This window comes from Corvus brachyrhynchos, unplaced genomic scaffold, assembly GCF_000691975.1.
Source record: "Corvus brachyrhynchos isolate BGI_N302 unplaced genomic scaffold, ASM69197v1 scaffold525, whole genome shotgun sequence".
NCBI lineage: Eukaryota > Metazoa > Chordata > Aves > Passeriformes > Corvidae > Corvus > Corvus brachyrhynchos.
Window position 1 is genome coordinate 1,166,016 of NW_008238341.1, and position 17,068 is coordinate 1,183,083.

Here is a 17,068-nt window from a genome sequence, read left to right on the forward strand (position 1 = left end):
AGGTGCAGGAGCCCAATAAGCCCCAAAAGCCAGCTTTTACTATTTGGGAGCATGCACACTGAGTATTTCTTTCATTAAAAACTAACAAACCCTCTCTTCATAGGGGTCTGACAGCGAAGATGTTGCATCAAAGATTAGAGCAATTTTGACTGGACTGCGGCCAGAAGCAGACTGACAAGGATTAAACATTAAGGAAAGACCCGAGCTAGCTTGCAAGGAGGAGAGTGGGGCTCACAAGGGATAAAGCCAATATTTACAAGTGCTTCACAATCAGGAAATAACTACCCTCAGGCAGGCTTGTGAAGATACTTTATGTTTAATACATCTGAAAAGAATGCATATACAAAGAACTTAGACATGAAAAAGCATTGGTTCAACACTAATGAGTCTACAAGAAATTGAAATTTTGGAAGATGGAGAAGATTCCCTAAGTCTTAAAAAAATTTGAATTTGCAAACCAAATATATTTTTGGTAAAATCCTTACAATACTGCAGTTGGTCTATGTAGAGACCCTGCACATGATCCTCAGGGGTTGGAGCCCCTCTTATAGGTTCAAGGTTACTCACGAGCAAAATGCAGAAAAAGGGGTTCCCTCAACTGGTCCCAATATGGTGCCACACCAAACACCAGAAGCCCCTCCCTGCAATTCCTTTCAACTGACACAGGCCTATCTTTCCACCCCTCCCTGAAGGATGCCAAGCCATCCCGCAAGAGATGCACCATCAGAGCCAGCTCCAAAACCCATTGCAGCATATCCCAGGTCCCTTCAGGGTGTCCAATAGCAGTGTATGTGCTGGTAATTGTAAGCGTTTCTCTAATAATTAAGGATTGGCAGAAGGTAGATTCGTTAAAAGCCAACTGACCCAGCTAGGCATGTTTTCAAAGGCGCAGTTATTTCTTCAACATGAGCCAGAAGCTTATGATGGCAAAGATTAAGGAAGAGACTGGCAAGTTAGTTTCAAGTCTGATGGTGCATCCAGAGAAAATCATTCTCCTATTCCTAAGGCTTCATAACTTAGAGGATGGGATATAAATTTATGACCTGCACAGTAAAAAAGCCAGGGGAAAAAGATACAAGGCAACTTCAGAGAAGATGTGTTTTCTACAATCCTTCTTAGAGGAGCACCAGCTTGGGACATTTTATTTTCCTGACTAAAGTCTGCTCATACCCAGGCTGCTGGCTGGCTGGCTGCAGAACAGCCCTACAAGATCTAGAAACCAGAACCAAGTTTTGCCACACTGGCATAAGGGGCAAGGCTTCAGTAAAACAGCCTAAAATTAGTCTGTTACAGAAAAAGTCATTGAGCATGCCTTGATGTTAAACAAAAAAAAATTAGAAACAATAAACAAAAAACTAGTAATGATCAGTGTTTTCTGATAATACATAATTACTCAAAATTAACTAGTTTAACTGAATTGAGGGGGCACTGGGGAATAAACACTAACATTCTCATCTCACACAGGGATCGTGTGGGGGAGATGGGAGTGCAGGGCATTTGTCATTATTGCAAAAACAAATTTTAAAATTTGTATCTTTAGTTTGATTTTAACATTGCTTTTAGTATGACATCAAACACCAGCTTTGCAGAAAGGGCCGTGGAGGGATGTTCATAGCAGCACACACCTGCGAGTCTTCTTCGGCTCCGGGGGCTCCAGGGCAGCCAATATCGCTTCGTCAAATACATTCTTTAGGCCTTTCTGAAAAGGGGCAAAGAGAGAAAGGGGCAGTCTCATTTTTGAGTTTTCATACAAACAAAACCCCAGAAAGCTAAGTGGCAGCCACACCCCTCTAAGGACAGATGGAGATTTGCCATCCCCAAAGCCTGCCTGCCCAGCAAGGCTCCATACCACTGCTGTCAGCAGCTCCCGAGCACAGCATCTCATTTTCAGAACAAGAAAACTTATCCTCTGAGAGCAGAGCAGTGTACTTCACAAGAAGCAAAACACACGCACCAAAGTAATTTCCTTAAAGCAATTTTTATGATTAACTGGCTACTCACACATTTCACATGCTAATGGCAAAGTAGAAAGTGCTGCATTCAGATGGAAGAGCTCAACCTGGAGCACACCTGGGACAACACACACCCGTGTGTCAGTGGAGGAGAAACAAGGCAAGCATGCAATGATAACCTGGTCCAGTACATGCTCTGGTTGGGCATCCAGCCCCAAACACCCCAGGGTTAGAAGTAGCCAGGCAGAGCCCAGAAGCTGCCATGGTAGCAGAGAAGTCAAACTGGGAGGAGTACAGAGGGGTACCATACACTCTGTTAAGGATTAAATGGGAGCCAGGATGTGCAACTTGAATAAAGCTTCATCAGTCATTTATACAAACAACCGCAATTTTTAATTTCAAAATTTAAAGACAAGCTACAATTGATGTTTTTTCCTTAAAACAATAAAAATCAGAAGCACGATAGTAAGCAGAAGCTTTACATCTTACAGTAACAGGTTTTAAGGATTGATTATTGAAATGAAGAGCTCTACCATGTTAGTGAAAGCAAGAATTTTAACAGTTCATAAAGCAGTAGCAAGTACATCAATATTTCCTTCCCCCCAAAGACTGACAGATACTCCACCTATAGCACAGACAGCCAAAGCAACAGCAACAGAAAACATCTCACTGCACACAGGAGAACCAGAAAACCCTTCACGTTACAGCATCATTTGCAGATCACCAGTTCAGGTACTTTTGTCATGCAAATACAGTTAAGAGTCACAAGTAGAAATTGAAAACATTCACACTGTTTCTTTCAGTTGGATTCAGGAAGATCAAACATCATCTCTTATTTTTTTGATTGTTCTTTAAATAATGATGTAACCAAATCCTTTCCCCCAACAGCCTGAATTATAAAGCTAGCCACACCTGGCAACCCAAGCAGCAGGGAGTTAAGCGAGTCCAGTTCACGTTCCACAGTCACAATGTTTTACTAAAGATCTCAAGTACTGTTTTCAGTCCAAGAGCTAATACAGAGGTTGCTCTAAGATGGCAAGCAGGCACAACAGCTTTCAATCAAGGTGGTTTGATTCATTTTTAACCAGGTTTCTACTGTAGTGGGACAGAGGAAGCAGCAGCAAGAGGGGAAGAAGAAAGTTTAGAATATACAGCACTTCCTTTTGGGCTGAGTTTCCGGAGGCTCGAGGGCAGCTAGGATAGCCTCATCAAACACATTCTTCAGACCTCTCTACAAGACAGAGGGGAGGAGAAAAAACAGCAGCCAGGTTAGAGGATTAGAGAAAAACAAGCAGATACAAAGAGCATTCAGGAGCAGGCTGAATTCACAGAGGCAGTAAACAGATTTACTTTGCAAAAAACAAAGTAGATCCCAAGAGGAAATCTCATTTAGATGACCCAGAAGTCAATGACAGACAGACAGAACATGTGACAGGCCAAGTCAGACAAAATCAACACTCAGAAGGGCAGAGGCACAAACATAGCAAGAACATGGGGGTGTGGGCAGAAAAAGGGTGACGGTTTCCACTCCACTGCTGTACATACATTGAGGGAGTTTACAGGGGAATAAATCAAGCAGACAGCAGCTTGCCCCACCACAGGGACCAAAAAGGTCAGTTAAACCTTTTGTCATCACCCACGGATAAGTGAGCACCTTGGATGCACAGACTACTGCTCCCAACTCTCCAGGTGGCAGCTGGTCCAGAGCAAAGGCTCCAAACAACTCCTCTGCTTTGTGAATTCAGCCCCTGAATAACTGAAGATCTCCAAATGGCTGGGAACACACAATCTGGGATGGAAGCAGGACCTCCCTGGTAAGCCATCATCACTGGCAGTCACTAACTCTCTGTCTTTAGAAGTGATGCAATATCTTACCAGTGCTACTCTGACACTGGGAGCCAGCATGGAAATGGTGCATTTCAGTTATTCAGTTTAGTTTCCAAAGCAAGTGTAACCACAGAAAGATGGGAACAGCGTTAGGAGTGGAACAACTGGGATCCAACACCAGACAAGCAGTCACAGAGCTGCAGGACTCTGCAGGGGTTACACCGGAGCACGGAGTATGCGCTGCATTTGCTGTAAGCACAACAGGAACAGTGCAGGGTGTTACCACTCCCACCCAACTCTGCCAAGTTACACACCACACTGGAAGTGAAACCTGGCTCAGTTTAGGCTAACTGGACTCGCCTAAATCTACTGTCATGAGTGCACCCTTCAAAAACTCAGGAGAACTGTTTATGACAGCTAAAGGCAAACAGAAAAGCTTCAATTACATCCTGTAAACAACTGCAGTCTGTGCAAAATTTAGACTTCTTTTAAGATCACTCAAATGTAACTGGTTTCTCCCTTACAGGTTATACTGGATATATCCCTTTTAGAAGGTCTTTAATCTTGTTTACCGAAGCACATACATAGGAGACCTCTAACGCAGTGCCATCTGGAAGCATTTAAGGCCATCACATGCAAGATTATACTTGAAAGAACAGTATTTAAGGAAACGACAATGTACATTCTGCACATTCTGTACATCCTCCCCAGCAGTTTTTCTTTTTCTTTAAATGAGTCGCAACTCAGGCTCACAAAAGAGCTAAAAAACTTCAGATAAATAATGCCTCTGAAGTCTAAGTACTAATTAGATTTCCCTTCTCTGTGAGAATAATGCTGTGGCATAAAATCAATTATGCACTGTTAGACAGATGAAGAACCCCGGCAGGACAAGAGTCAAAAAACCAATTTTACTTAAATCCTCCTATTCAGAGACTCCTCTTTTATTTTCCTATTGCCAAGGAGAAATTTGTTCAGGAGTGCAGAATGTGGGATTTGGTTTGAAGGACCTAGCCAAAAAGGGAAGAGGATAAAAAAAAAAAACGACTGGGACAAAATTATTGCGAAAATGGACCAGGATTAATAGCCTGGATGACCAAGAGTAACAACATGAGGGAAAGGAGCTGTGTTCAATACCACAGGCACACAGGCCTGTTAAAATCACGACTTTTGTGTTACACAGGGAACAGGCTGAGATCAGGCTTCCTTTACTCCCTCTGTTTATGGACAACTTAAGGCACTTTATAAATCTGTGTCAAAATTGTCAACCTACCATCAGGAGGGAAAAGAAACCAAATTCAGCACTCTCTGAAGCCCAATCCTAGTACCTAGTACTAGGTACTAGGATTGGGCTTCAGAAAGTCCACTCATACACTTGCACCCAAGAGTAACAGAAGTAACAAACACTGTAGTTGCAATCTGTCAGTCACCCTTTCCTAACAGCAAAGCCTGACCTACTTGTCACAGTGACACTGGGCCCTGTTTTGTAGAGAAAGGTTGGAGATGGACACTGAAAATGCCTTCATCACAAAAAGGGATTCCACAACCTGAGGAAAAGGGGATAGAACTGGCTCTCCAATAGAGCATTCATCCAAACTGGGGGAGAAGATACTCTGTCTTTACAGAAAAAAACTCAGAAATTCAGCCTCCCATGACTCACACAGTAGAAAAACAAATAATGCCAGCTCCATGATTCTATGACTATTTACTAGTGGGTTGCCAAAGTCATTTGTAAACTAGTTGGGAAGAAAAAAAACAGCCTGGACTGCTGAGGTGAACTGCACAGACAGCATCCAAGGCAAAGAGAGACTGAATACCCAGCTGAGTCTCACTTCAGCTGAAATCAGCTCCTATAGCACTGCCTTGCAGGTAGGAAAACAACCCTCCCGGCCAGGGAAGCAGCCGGCTTCTGTGTTCAGCAAGCTGCCAGTGAGATCACTGCAAGAGCTCCACACAACCCTTCGCAGTTCAGCTACGCTGCTGTTCACCAGCTACTGATGACAGACCCAGGAAAAAAGTGTTTTGTGAGTCAACAACAAATGAAGGGAGAAGAATGGAGCAGATGCAAACCGACTAGTTGTCCAAGTGAGAAGGCTTCTGAACCCTCCTCCCAGGTCACTCCTGACTCCTAAAATTATCAGTGGGTATACAAGCACTAATGCTCTGGAAAAAAAATCAGGCTGAGCTTCCAAGTGCATAAAGTCGTTCACTGCAACAGATACAGATTAGTCTATCTGGAAATAGAAAGAATGGATAAACACTGCCACTTTTTTGTTATATCAACTCTTGCTCTGGTAATTCTAAGTGATTCCATGCAATTTGAGCAGACTATACAAGGCAAGTCCAAAGCTACAGAGGAAAGGTCTCAGTGAGCAATACAAGACAAAGGCCCTTGCAGGTACTTACCCAGCTAGCAGGTTCTACAGCCTAGTTAGCAGCAGCATTCAGGCTGTGCCAGACACCATCTAAAAAGGTATTTTGGGGCTGAGCAGATCCAAGAAAATTACAGCCCAAGCATAAATAACCCTCAGCTTGCCTGTGGGCAGTTAGGAAGCACGGCCAAGACCACCTTTTCATCAGGGATTCCCAGGATGAACAGCAGCATGCCTCACCACACCACCTCCAGTGCCAGCATCCTGCACAACTCCAGCAAAGCCACTTCCTTCACAGGAAACACCCAGGCGAATCTTTGTTACAAAAAGAGCCTCAGAATTTTAAATTGAATGGATTTTAAATGGTCAACATGCAATCTGGGCAAAAGGGGCAAGATAAGTAGAACTTCAGGCTTTGTGAAGTTTGGCAATAAAGTTTTGTGCTCAAGGAGATGAATGCACAGCAGAACTGGACAGAGTGAGGGGCTTGATACTGTGCACCCCTGGTTCATGCACATCAGGAAGAACAAATTCTTTACAGACCAGCATTAAGGAAGTTGTTAAAAGAGTTGTAGTCAATTCTGCAAGAGTAGGAACTCTGCAAGAGTAGGATTAAGTTCCCAGAGCATCCAAAGCCAAGGCAACAGACCAGCTAGCCAGAAAATGGCTCCCACTCCAGTATTCCTAACTGAAAGGGAAAAGATAATTGCATTTCTTGCCCTCAAATCAGCTACTTTAGCTGGCTCTACACTCACATTCACAAGTTATAAACATGATGTGAGAACTGTCTTAAGAACTATTTAACTGTTATTTTCTGTTTCAACAGAACTTCCATCTGAAGGAAGGACACAGGAAACAAGCTCACCACCAGCTGCACAGGAAGAGAAGGCAGCTCTCAACTACGAAGGTTTCCGGTCTTACAAGTAACAGCATTAACTTTTACGAGAGGCTTTTTTTTTCCTTCGCCTGCTCGCTTCAGCAGTGAGGTGCACTCTGTATCCCAACCCAATTATTGTCTATAATGTACCTTTTTCATTTTTCAATGAGTTTTCAACAGTTATTTTTCTCCAGCACAGACGCAAACACAGTAAGCACATCCTCCTCCATCACCCCTCAACACTAGGCTTAAGCCACACAGGCTGATTTTCCTTGTACCACTGCCAATTCCTTGTGCCTTAGAACAACACAACAAAGAGAAAGCTACAGTGTAAATAGCAGAAACAGAGTTTACACCCTTTCACATCCACATTGAGCTGTTTTTCCCTGGAACTGAAAAAAGTATGGAGTATAAGCAAGCAAAAATGGTCAAAGACCAACCCTCACCTGCGTAAGCGCAGAGCATTCCACATATTTTACAGCCTTCAGGTCCCGGGCCAGCTTTTCAGCAGTCTCTGGAGTTATGGGCTTCTGCTTGTTCTTGGCAAGTTTCTCAATTGTTGAGGGATCATCTCTTAAATCAATCTGGGTCCCAACAAGCAGAAAAGGGGTCTTTGGACAGTGGTGAGTAATTTCAGGTACCCACTAAAGACAGACAAGACAACAGCATTTGTTACTAACCACCTAAGATAACTCCTGACATACTTCAGCAGCTCCCTTTTCAGGCAGAGTTCAACCAACCTTTTCTTTCACATTTTCAAATGAAGAAGGAGAGACCACTGAAAAACAGACCAGAAATACATCTGTCTGTGGATAGCTGAGAGGTCGTAATCTATCATAGTCTTCCTGACCTAGAGAGGAGGAAATTGACACTGTATTAGACCCAGACAACAAAATCCTGCCCTTTATAGGGAGCCAGAATGCACATTTCATCACGGTAACATTGCTGTGATTAATCCTAACTCTTAAGCAAAGAGCCAAGCTTAAGAATGGTGAACTCAAACATTTCAAAAATCTAGGTTTCAAATCCAGAATTCATTCAGTTGCTATGTAACAGCGAGCTGCTGAAAGTCACAGGAAAGCTGGGAAGCCTCCAATACATTTTGAGATCAAACACCCTCAGATTGCTTAACACCCTCCTCAATTATAAAGGGAGGCTGCAGAACATGGATCCAGTTATAGAGGATATATATAGAGATCCTATATATAGGACTCTATATATATATATATATATAGAGAGAGAGAGAGAGAGAGATCCTATATATAGGACTCTGCACCTAGTCCATTCATTACAGGTATTATGCCATCAAATTTCCTTACCCTGCAAAAAAAACCTTGCTCTTTGAAGGGGAGAAAAAAAATAGTTTTGTTCACAAGAATGTTCTGACTTATTCTGTGAGCAGTCAGTGAAGTGTCTCCAGGCAAGAAGAGGAGAATGTTGCTGGTACACAACTGACCAGGCCACTCAGCAGTATTCTCCAAAAACATCACTAAAGTCCCAGCATGGGCTGTGTTTTGGAAGAAGCCAGCCTCTTCCCTTTGAGTCCCTGTGGCCAAGCAGTCTCTGTAAGGCACCATTAGCACTGATCCACCAGCCTGACTCTGTCTAAACTCATTCTTAAACCTCCTCCTGCCCAATTCAGCAGTACTGCTTTTAGAAAGTAAATTTGGGACTGAAGCTGCTGCATACACTGACAACCAAATCCGAAGCACTCGGTTAAAATGTCTCAGATTCCAACTAATGCTGTCTCATTCATCATACAAGACAAAGACCTCAAAGAATCTTGAAGGAGCCGACACAACACCTGGGACACCTCAACAGAAAAGACCTACAGTTTGAAAACAGAAATCTAGACAGCCTACTTCAGCTACTGTGCTTGGCTGGACACAGAGGAGTAAGCACTGACCAGAATGATAGTCTCAGAATGGTTTGGGGTGGAAAGAACCTTGAAGCTCATCTCATTCCACCCCTGGCCATGGGCAGGGACACCTTCCACTATCCCAGGTTGCTCCAAGCCCCGTCCAACCTGGCTTCGGACACTTCCAGGGATGAGGCAGCCACAGCTTTTCTGGGCAACCTGTGCCAGGGCCTCACCACCCCCACAGGGAACAATTTCTTCCTAATCTAATCTAAATCTAAAATATCCTGTGGCAATTAACAGAATATTCCAAAAAGTCTGTCTTCCAAGTACAAGCTCAAAACACAGACTTGGGTTTTAACCTGAGAACTAAAAATAGGGGTTTCATTCATTGCCAAATTTTGTCACCTGTATTGGCTGCTATTTAGCAAAAAGCAGGCAACCATTAAGAACAAATACTTTCCCCGCAGAAGTCCAGCTCTGGAAAGAAAGCCTTTACATTCACAAGTGCAGAGAGTCACCTACATGCACTCAGGTCATTTGGTAACTGCTCAGAATTACAGGCTGGATCACTGCTCATGTTGATAGTACATGAATGTGCGTAACTACGCACACACCACTTCTCAGAGGTCTGAACCCTAATCATGAAAACAGGCAGAGAAGGACCCAACACAACTTTCACCCACACAGGGACCATGCAATGCTACAACTGCTGTAGGACCACCAAGTCCCTAGAGCACACCACACAACGTGTCAGGAAGGAGTCTCTCTTCTCCACCTAACTCCTTATCCATGAACTGGGAAGCTTACAATAATGGGAACACAAATCCCATTTGGGAGGAGAACATGGAGAGGTAAAGTGAAGCCATGCTGAAGAATACATTCAGTACAGACAGCTCAGGGTACAGCTGCAGTGCCAGCTGCAGGTTGAGCTCTGGGTGTCCAGGAGCCCCGGGTGAGCAGGCACTGACCCTCTGCACAAAAAAGGGCCCAGGGACCTGTGGCACCACCAGCTGATGGACGTTCAGAGATACAGCAGGAGCCAAGGATTCAGCTGGAAGCCCCCAGACTTTCAAACACACGCTGTGAGGGACACAAAAGCCCACAGTTTGCTTTGTTCAGGGTCCCCTCCCAGAGGCGCTAGCTCAAGCTGTTATTTTGGTTTTGCACCACAACTAAATTTTAAGGATCTAGACATCTGAGACATCTATGGGAAACCTGGGACCAAGGCAGTAAGGAAACCTTGTCTGACTGCAAAGTGTGGTGCACGTTGAGCATCAAGCGAGGCCCCACTAGGTCACTGGAGCTGCTACTACAGACTTCAGTCCCAGCTCAGGTGGTGAAGTGTGACTGTCAGAATGGCTCCTGGATGGGCAAACAGGAAAGTTTCTTCAACAGCTATAGGGTTTAACTGGAAACCTAAGATTGTTTCATTAATTAAATTAGACGCTAATGATGCGTGTAAGAATACAGCTGGAAACAGATTAAATTATATCAGGACAATTTTAGATGAAAGCTTATGAACTAAGCTCTCTAGAAGGGCTCTTTTGAAGAAGAGTTTACAATACCAGTTGCTGCCACATCACTTCAGTATTATTATGCAGTAGAGACGGGGTATCCAGCAGCTGAACCAGTTTCTACCCTTTCTTGGTAACTGTTCACACATGCAAAGCAATGTTTAGCTGTTTAATCACTGCACATTTCTCCAGCCTGAAACTGAGAAGCAGCTTAAACAAGAGGCCAGCAGATTTTTAATTTTTAAAAGCACGCACTGAGAGGGCTTATGAAATCCACACCGTGACTTCATCCACATTAAGGATGCAGAGACATACACACATTTAAGACATTCCAATATCAGTCATTCTGTCTTGACAGAATCAAGAGAGATTTTCCCCTTCCATTAAAAAAAAAAAAAATATCACCAAAAAACCCCCAACTGTATGTCTCCATGTTCAACATCACCTCAGGTAAATCTTGGTCAGGTACAATGACGTAAGCACTTGGTTTCTCACCTGCAGTATCGAAGAGGCCAAGGGTGTAAGGCTCTCCTCCAATCATCACTGTTACAGCATAGTTATCAAAAACCTGTCAAGAAAAGAGACACACATTTAGAGGGGACATGAATAGGCCATCTCTCAAACCATCAGCTTACCCATCTTGCCAGAGCACCTCTGATTTGAACAAGAGACACCTCTACAGGAAAACAGAACCATCAAGCTTACACTGCTATTACCACTAATACCATTAACAGAACAATTCCATATGGAATAGGGATACTCCAGCTGTTTCCATGACATACTAAAGCAAAGGCGTATGATGTACACCACTGAATAACACATGGTAAAAACCACTGAGCAAAACACCTACAACAGTGTTTGCCTGTTACTGCAAGGAGGTTTCCCACGCTGCCACAGAAATTCCAAACCTTAGTGTGACAGAATAAACACATCTCCACAAGGACAGAACGGGTAATGTCAGCCCCGCCCTTCGGGCACACAGTGATGGGGCTGCATCTCACAGTACCCAAATCCTCTGAAGTCCGTATTTCTAAATATCTAGGGAGCTCTATTATAGAGTCCATCTTTTCAAAAGGGATTTATCCTCCATCTTTGAAGGAAGCAGCATTTGATAAAAATCAGCCTGTGTCAAATTCAATCTAAATGGAGAGTCTGACTCCAGATATCAAATACTATTGCCTCTGCAACATCACCTGGCACAACAGCACTGCCCTCCAGGACAGACCCACTGCACAGATCAAAGCCAGCACTACCCACCGTTTCACCCACTAACTGGTTTAGAGCACAACTGAGCACAAGGGCCTATGCAAAAGCTCACCTCCAACACCCAGCCACTCAGCAGTGCTATGTCTGAGGTCAGCATCCTTCATTCCAATTACCATGCTATCTTCAGAACCACAAAAGACAGTATTGCAGAAACTACCTTTGGCAAAAGATCCTTCCCACTGCAAAAAAACCAAAACCCACCACCTGTCCCTGCAAGTTGCTGCATGGTCACTTGGGGCCAGTCGGGATCTCCAAATGATAACGGGGAAGTTCTGCTTCCTCACAGAACTGCAGCCTGAGCAGTTCTCACAGCTGAAGTAAATCCCAACAGGAAAGAGGCCAGCAGCCACCTCAAAGGCTTTTCATGGAAGCAAGCAGGGAGGGATGTGGAAAATAAGCAGTCCCACGCACCTCTTGTTAATATAGCAAGAGCTTAGGTCATTGGGAAAAAAACCACCAAAATTTGAGGTAAGAGCACTGAGACTGCACTTCAAAGCTGTACTTCCCAGAGTTCAGATATCTCCTTCCCACCTGACTGCCCTGGTTAAAGACACTGACACTACCCTAATTTTTTCAACTTTTCACTACTCACAATGACTGAGAAAGCAACTACGGCCACTGCACACTGCATATCCCCACAGCATCATCCAGAAGCAGAAATCCACTTCTCACACTATTTTGAATTAGTACACTAAAGATTTTAAAGCACTGCAAGAGACCTCACCACTCGTCCCCATTACCTGCAGCCCAATCCATCACACGCTGCACTGGGTTTGCCTTAACTGAACACGCAAGTATCCAGCTCCAAATAACACCTTGAGGCTGAGGGAGGGTGGAAAGTATTTCACAGGGCATATTCAACACACCTGTACTGCTTCAAGACCCCAAAAGACAGATCAGGATGAGGACTCCTCTGTTCCTAGGAACAGAACAAGGAACCAGAATGATGAAGGTCAGAGCATTTGCTCTTCCAGATGTCAGAAGACGGTCAGCAGCTCAATCCCCCAATGATATCCCCCTGTTTTTGCTCACTACCACCTGTAGCTGCCCTTTTAAGGCAATTAGCATGTCTTCTTCTTCATCTTTTTTTATTTTTAAAGCTCCCTATCGCAAAATGGGATTTTTTAATTTCAATATTTTTGTTAAGGTACAGCTACTACTGAAATGTTTGGGGTAGAGCCCTAAGGAGGCCAGGGTTACAAGGCTGGCCTTCACACAAACCTGGCAACTACAGTCTCATAGCAGATGTCACAGACAATTTCATCCTCAGTTGTGCCAAAAAGGCTAAAAACCAGAGCCCAAATAAGTTTCAGTTCCTGCTAATGCCAGAAAGCCCATGGCAGCAGCTGGCATGAGCTCTCTTGGGAGAAGACTCACACTTGAGCTGTCACAACCCAAACACTGCCAGTGCCTTTCCATAGATGTGCCCCTCACTGCCTTGATTTTTGAGAATGGCAACAAGATCAAAAACACACAGGTAACAAACCATGTGCAGCACCACTGTGAAATCCATCTTCCACTGGGAAATATCCTCCATAAAGAGAAAAGATTGCAAAACACAGAGCCAACTGAACAGAACTATCTATCAGTCTGAACTGGTATGTTCTCCATCCATACTGTGGCCAGGCCACTGCACAAGCACAGCAGTATTGGTTCTATTTCTCTGTCCATTCACTACTAGAAGCATTAGCTGGAATATCAGAGGTTACACACCAGTTTCCAGAGTCTGAAATATGCCTCTAGGTCATTCACAGATTTAGGAATGGGCCTCTGATATGTCCGGAACAGCAAGTTCCTCAAGCCATGAAGTTCACAGATAAGTAACAGGCCAGAAACATGGGGCAGGTTTAAAAGGCACTATAAAGAAGCCTTAGCACCTTAGCCTTAGGACCTTGAACACACTTCACTGGCAAATAATTTTTTAGCACGTTTTCCAAAAATTCCTGCTAACAGAGATTTACGGCCACTACTACTGTGTGCAGGACAACAGACAAACTTGAAGGCTTTCAAAACACATATTTTAAGATTATAACATTTTTCAACTTAATCACCTCCCTTAAGGGATAAGTATAGAAACACTCAGTGCTGAACTCACTGACCAATTTCATTTTGCCTTGACTACAAGCAATAGCTTAAATAGGACAAGCAGCCTTCCAAAGGTTCAGCACAGGATGTGACAGCCCTACAAGCATCACATCAGGATACTTGACACCACTGAAAAACTTAAGAACGGTGAAACAGTTTCAAATGCCACTTCTGTACAAATCCATAACAGAGCCCATGAGAGAGGCTGATCCCGGGTCTCCATGCTTACAGCACAATCCACAAGTTCCCAACTGTGGCCACTGCATTTACCCTGAACACTATGAGGTTTGGGAGTCCTTTCATCTTTAGCTCCTGATCTACAGCTAAAGACAAACATTTTTATTTTGTGGAAGTCTGTCCTACACAGGACAAACCTTGTATTTGGTAAGTTGAAAAAATTTTGATAGCATACAAAGCCAATACCTCCAAAAGACGTGATGATGTTTACTGCAACTTCTTTCCCACAAAGAAAGGACATTTCTGTAAAGTCCTATTCCAGAAGAGCTATCGGGCAGAGCTACCCAGCATCTCAGAGGAGCTATCTGGTCTTCTGAGTTACTTTGTAACACAGAGAATATTACCAACCCTTTCACCGGCGGGTGTTCTCTGTGATGCATTTCCAGACCCAAATTTGTTTGGGATACCAAGGTAAACTCTTCAACTCGTGTATTAGTAGAAGATGGCCTTTTCAGGTCCACAACAGAGAAAATTACTAAAAAGTGCATCCAGCTGTCAAAGTCTCTTGCAGCAACCTCACTAAAAACTGACGCACCTCAGTGGCAGTATATGATCTTGCATATGCAATATTAAGCAGAAAAGCACTTTTCTAACAGGAAGACTGTGCACATGTCTCACAGGCAGCCAAACTGCTCTCAACTAAAACTTTAGATAAATCAAGGGATTCAGTATTTCAGAAAACGGAGCCTGTGAAACTCAAAAAGGTTACTTCAACATAGTCAAGGACTACACATAAACTGGCATACATTTGGAAGTACAGAGGAACGTGACTGCATCCAAACACAGTCCTCGTTCTTAGCTGAAGTTGACCAGTCACCCTCCATAGTTCACTACATCTCTGGATCTTTCCAGAACTTTTTGGAGTTGCAAAAGAAAAATGAGCCTCAGAAAATGTTAACTGTAGTCACTGACTATTCCAGCAACATGAAACATGCCTTTCCCTAGAAACAAAGGCGTAGCAGGAAGTGAGAGCACAACCAGGACAACAGGTGTTCCTACTGCTTGCTCTCCACTGGTCTGCAGTTGCTCACACTGTTAATCTCACGCACAGAATCCACCCACAAAGAGAACACAGATTCTGCAGGGCAATCAAGCAGCAAGAACTGACCAGATGCAGGTGAACTGACCACCATTACCAGGAAGGCAGCAGCAGGGTATCAGACTGATTGTTACTTTTCCATGCTGTATTAGTCAGTCTCCAAGAGGAAAGCAGGCTGCAAGAACACGTATTAGGGCATGCATGCCATCAAGGTTAGTTCAAAAGGGAACTCATGCTACCCTGCCCCATCATGCCCAAAGAACATGAGCCATTCTCACACTTACCGTTGGTACGTATTCCGACGGGAATTTATTTGTTGTATAAGAAATTAAGAGACAGGTTTTACCAACAGCACCATCACCCACTACTACACACTTGATCGTCTGCATAGCTGAAATCTACTAGAATATCAACTCCAAAGAGAACCTAGAAGAAAAAAAAAAAAAATACATGTATTTAGATGTTTCCCATACTCACTAGATAGCCATGCACATCACCTTTGACTCAAGCCCAAACCACTAACAGCACATTTGAGATATGAAAACAAGACATTCCTAAATGAGCTGGTATATCCTTTCTCTCCACCACACACACAAAGCTGCTCACATTCATAAGCGAAAGAATTTTTGCCTAATTACCTAGAGGTGGGCAAAAACATCTTTGGGCTTTTCCAGACTCGGTTTTTAATGCATGGAAGCATCTAGCCCCAGATGCACTGAAAGCTTGAAGTGTAAGCTCTGGTCTTGAGAGCTGCTCAGTAACACACCTGCCTCCCCGAGAGCTCCCTCTGGAGAGCAGCTCACCATGAGACATTCTGGCAGTGCTTTGAAGCTAGTTTATGGAATAAAAATTAAGGTGTACAGACAGAAATAAATATGATTAGTTTCTTCTTTCCCCGCCTTTTTTAAGGCCTAAGCACCATTTTACAATCTTCTGGTTAAAGTTGCTAGTTAACACACACCTCTATCCCCACTGTGAAGTGTTAACAGCACTGAGAGCTCAGCAGGGCATTCAGATCCCAAGGGAATTACTCTTCAGTAATCCAGATGCACCCAGCTACTCCAACACTGTCTCAGCAAAAACTTTAGTATGTGAACTAAACCAGTGTGTATCACCAATATCTCCTCCAAACACTTGCTGGCTACCTCCAATGTTGCATGGCCGTCCTTCATTCGTGTATTACTTTAATTAGAGGAGTACCAGGCCTCTGGTCATTCCTTCACACAGATGTGTGAAATCCTGACCCCAGCAAATTAGTTGCAAAGCTCTCACTGACTGTCAGCATCATAACATCCGAAGTACTTTTATTTACAGCAACAGAGACTTGCTGCAACGTCTTTGTAGTCCTGACAGGCACCAGGGGGTGTTGCAAGCAGCAAATTTGCCACCACAGGAACAGCAGAGCCTTAGCCAAGCAAGGATGCTGCCACGGCTCTCAGGTCTGGGTAACTGCATTAAAAAACCCAAATCAAACCCTCCTGAACTGTGCATTTGGTCACTTCCTGGGGATTTCACTTCTTACAGTAATGTGAATAAAGTACAGCGCAAATCCAGATTTTTGAGGCTTTAGTCACAGCCAGCAACATGATTTGATACTGTATATCACACTGTCATGCCTGCAAGGAAAGGAAATTACTAGGGACTCAAAAGAAACATATCACCCCCAGCTCTTCTTCAGATACTGCAGGGATGCTCTAAGATTTCAACAAAGACAGCTACCTTCATAATAAACATCCTCAAAGTTCCTAAGAACAATACTTGTAGGGGAATACTAGTCACCACCATTCCCACAAGACCCGGACAAAAATCACAAGCAGTTTTAGGAAATGGCAGCAAAGATTCTCAGAGCAGGCCACGAGCCAGCACCTGGTACACAAGCCACTTACACTGCCATCCTCATCTATAAATCTTCTTTCAGCAAACACAGAGACAATGAACGATGTGTGTAAGTATCAGGTGTTGCCACCGGTCCTCTACTTGGTGCCCAATTTCAATATCAATAGAACCTATTGATTTATACAGATCTCAGTTTCACAGTGGA

The 17,068-nt window shown here is 43.7% G+C and overlaps 1 protein-coding gene across 3 annotated transcripts in view; it reads right to left on the reverse strand.

Annotated features, from left to right (window-relative positions):
- Positions 1 to 295: 295 nt before the first annotated feature.
- The window catches only part of CDC42 (cell division cycle 42), a 26,707-nt gene continuing 9,934 nt past the window's right edge, over positions 296 to 17,068 (reverse strand). For 2 of the 3 annotated variants that reach the window (XM_008634318.2, XM_017735114.1), the window contains exons 2-6: positions 15,312 to 15,453; positions 10,896 to 10,968; positions 7,766 to 7,875; positions 7,472 to 7,669; positions 296 to 1,699 (exon numbers count right to left, since the gene is read on the reverse strand). In XM_008634318.2, coding sequence (XP_008632540.1) covers positions 1,610 to 1,699; positions 7,472 to 7,669; positions 7,766 to 7,875; positions 10,896 to 10,968; positions 15,312 to 15,416 — 576 coding nt within the window. In that variant the 5' untranslated portion in view covers positions 15,417 to 15,453 and the 3' untranslated portion in view covers positions 296 to 1,609. Of the gene's footprint in view, positions 1,700 to 1,962; positions 3,184 to 7,471; positions 7,670 to 7,765; positions 7,876 to 10,895; positions 10,969 to 15,311; positions 15,454 to 17,068 lie in introns of those variants that run through there. The other variant, XM_008634320.2, reaches the window with a different exon arrangement.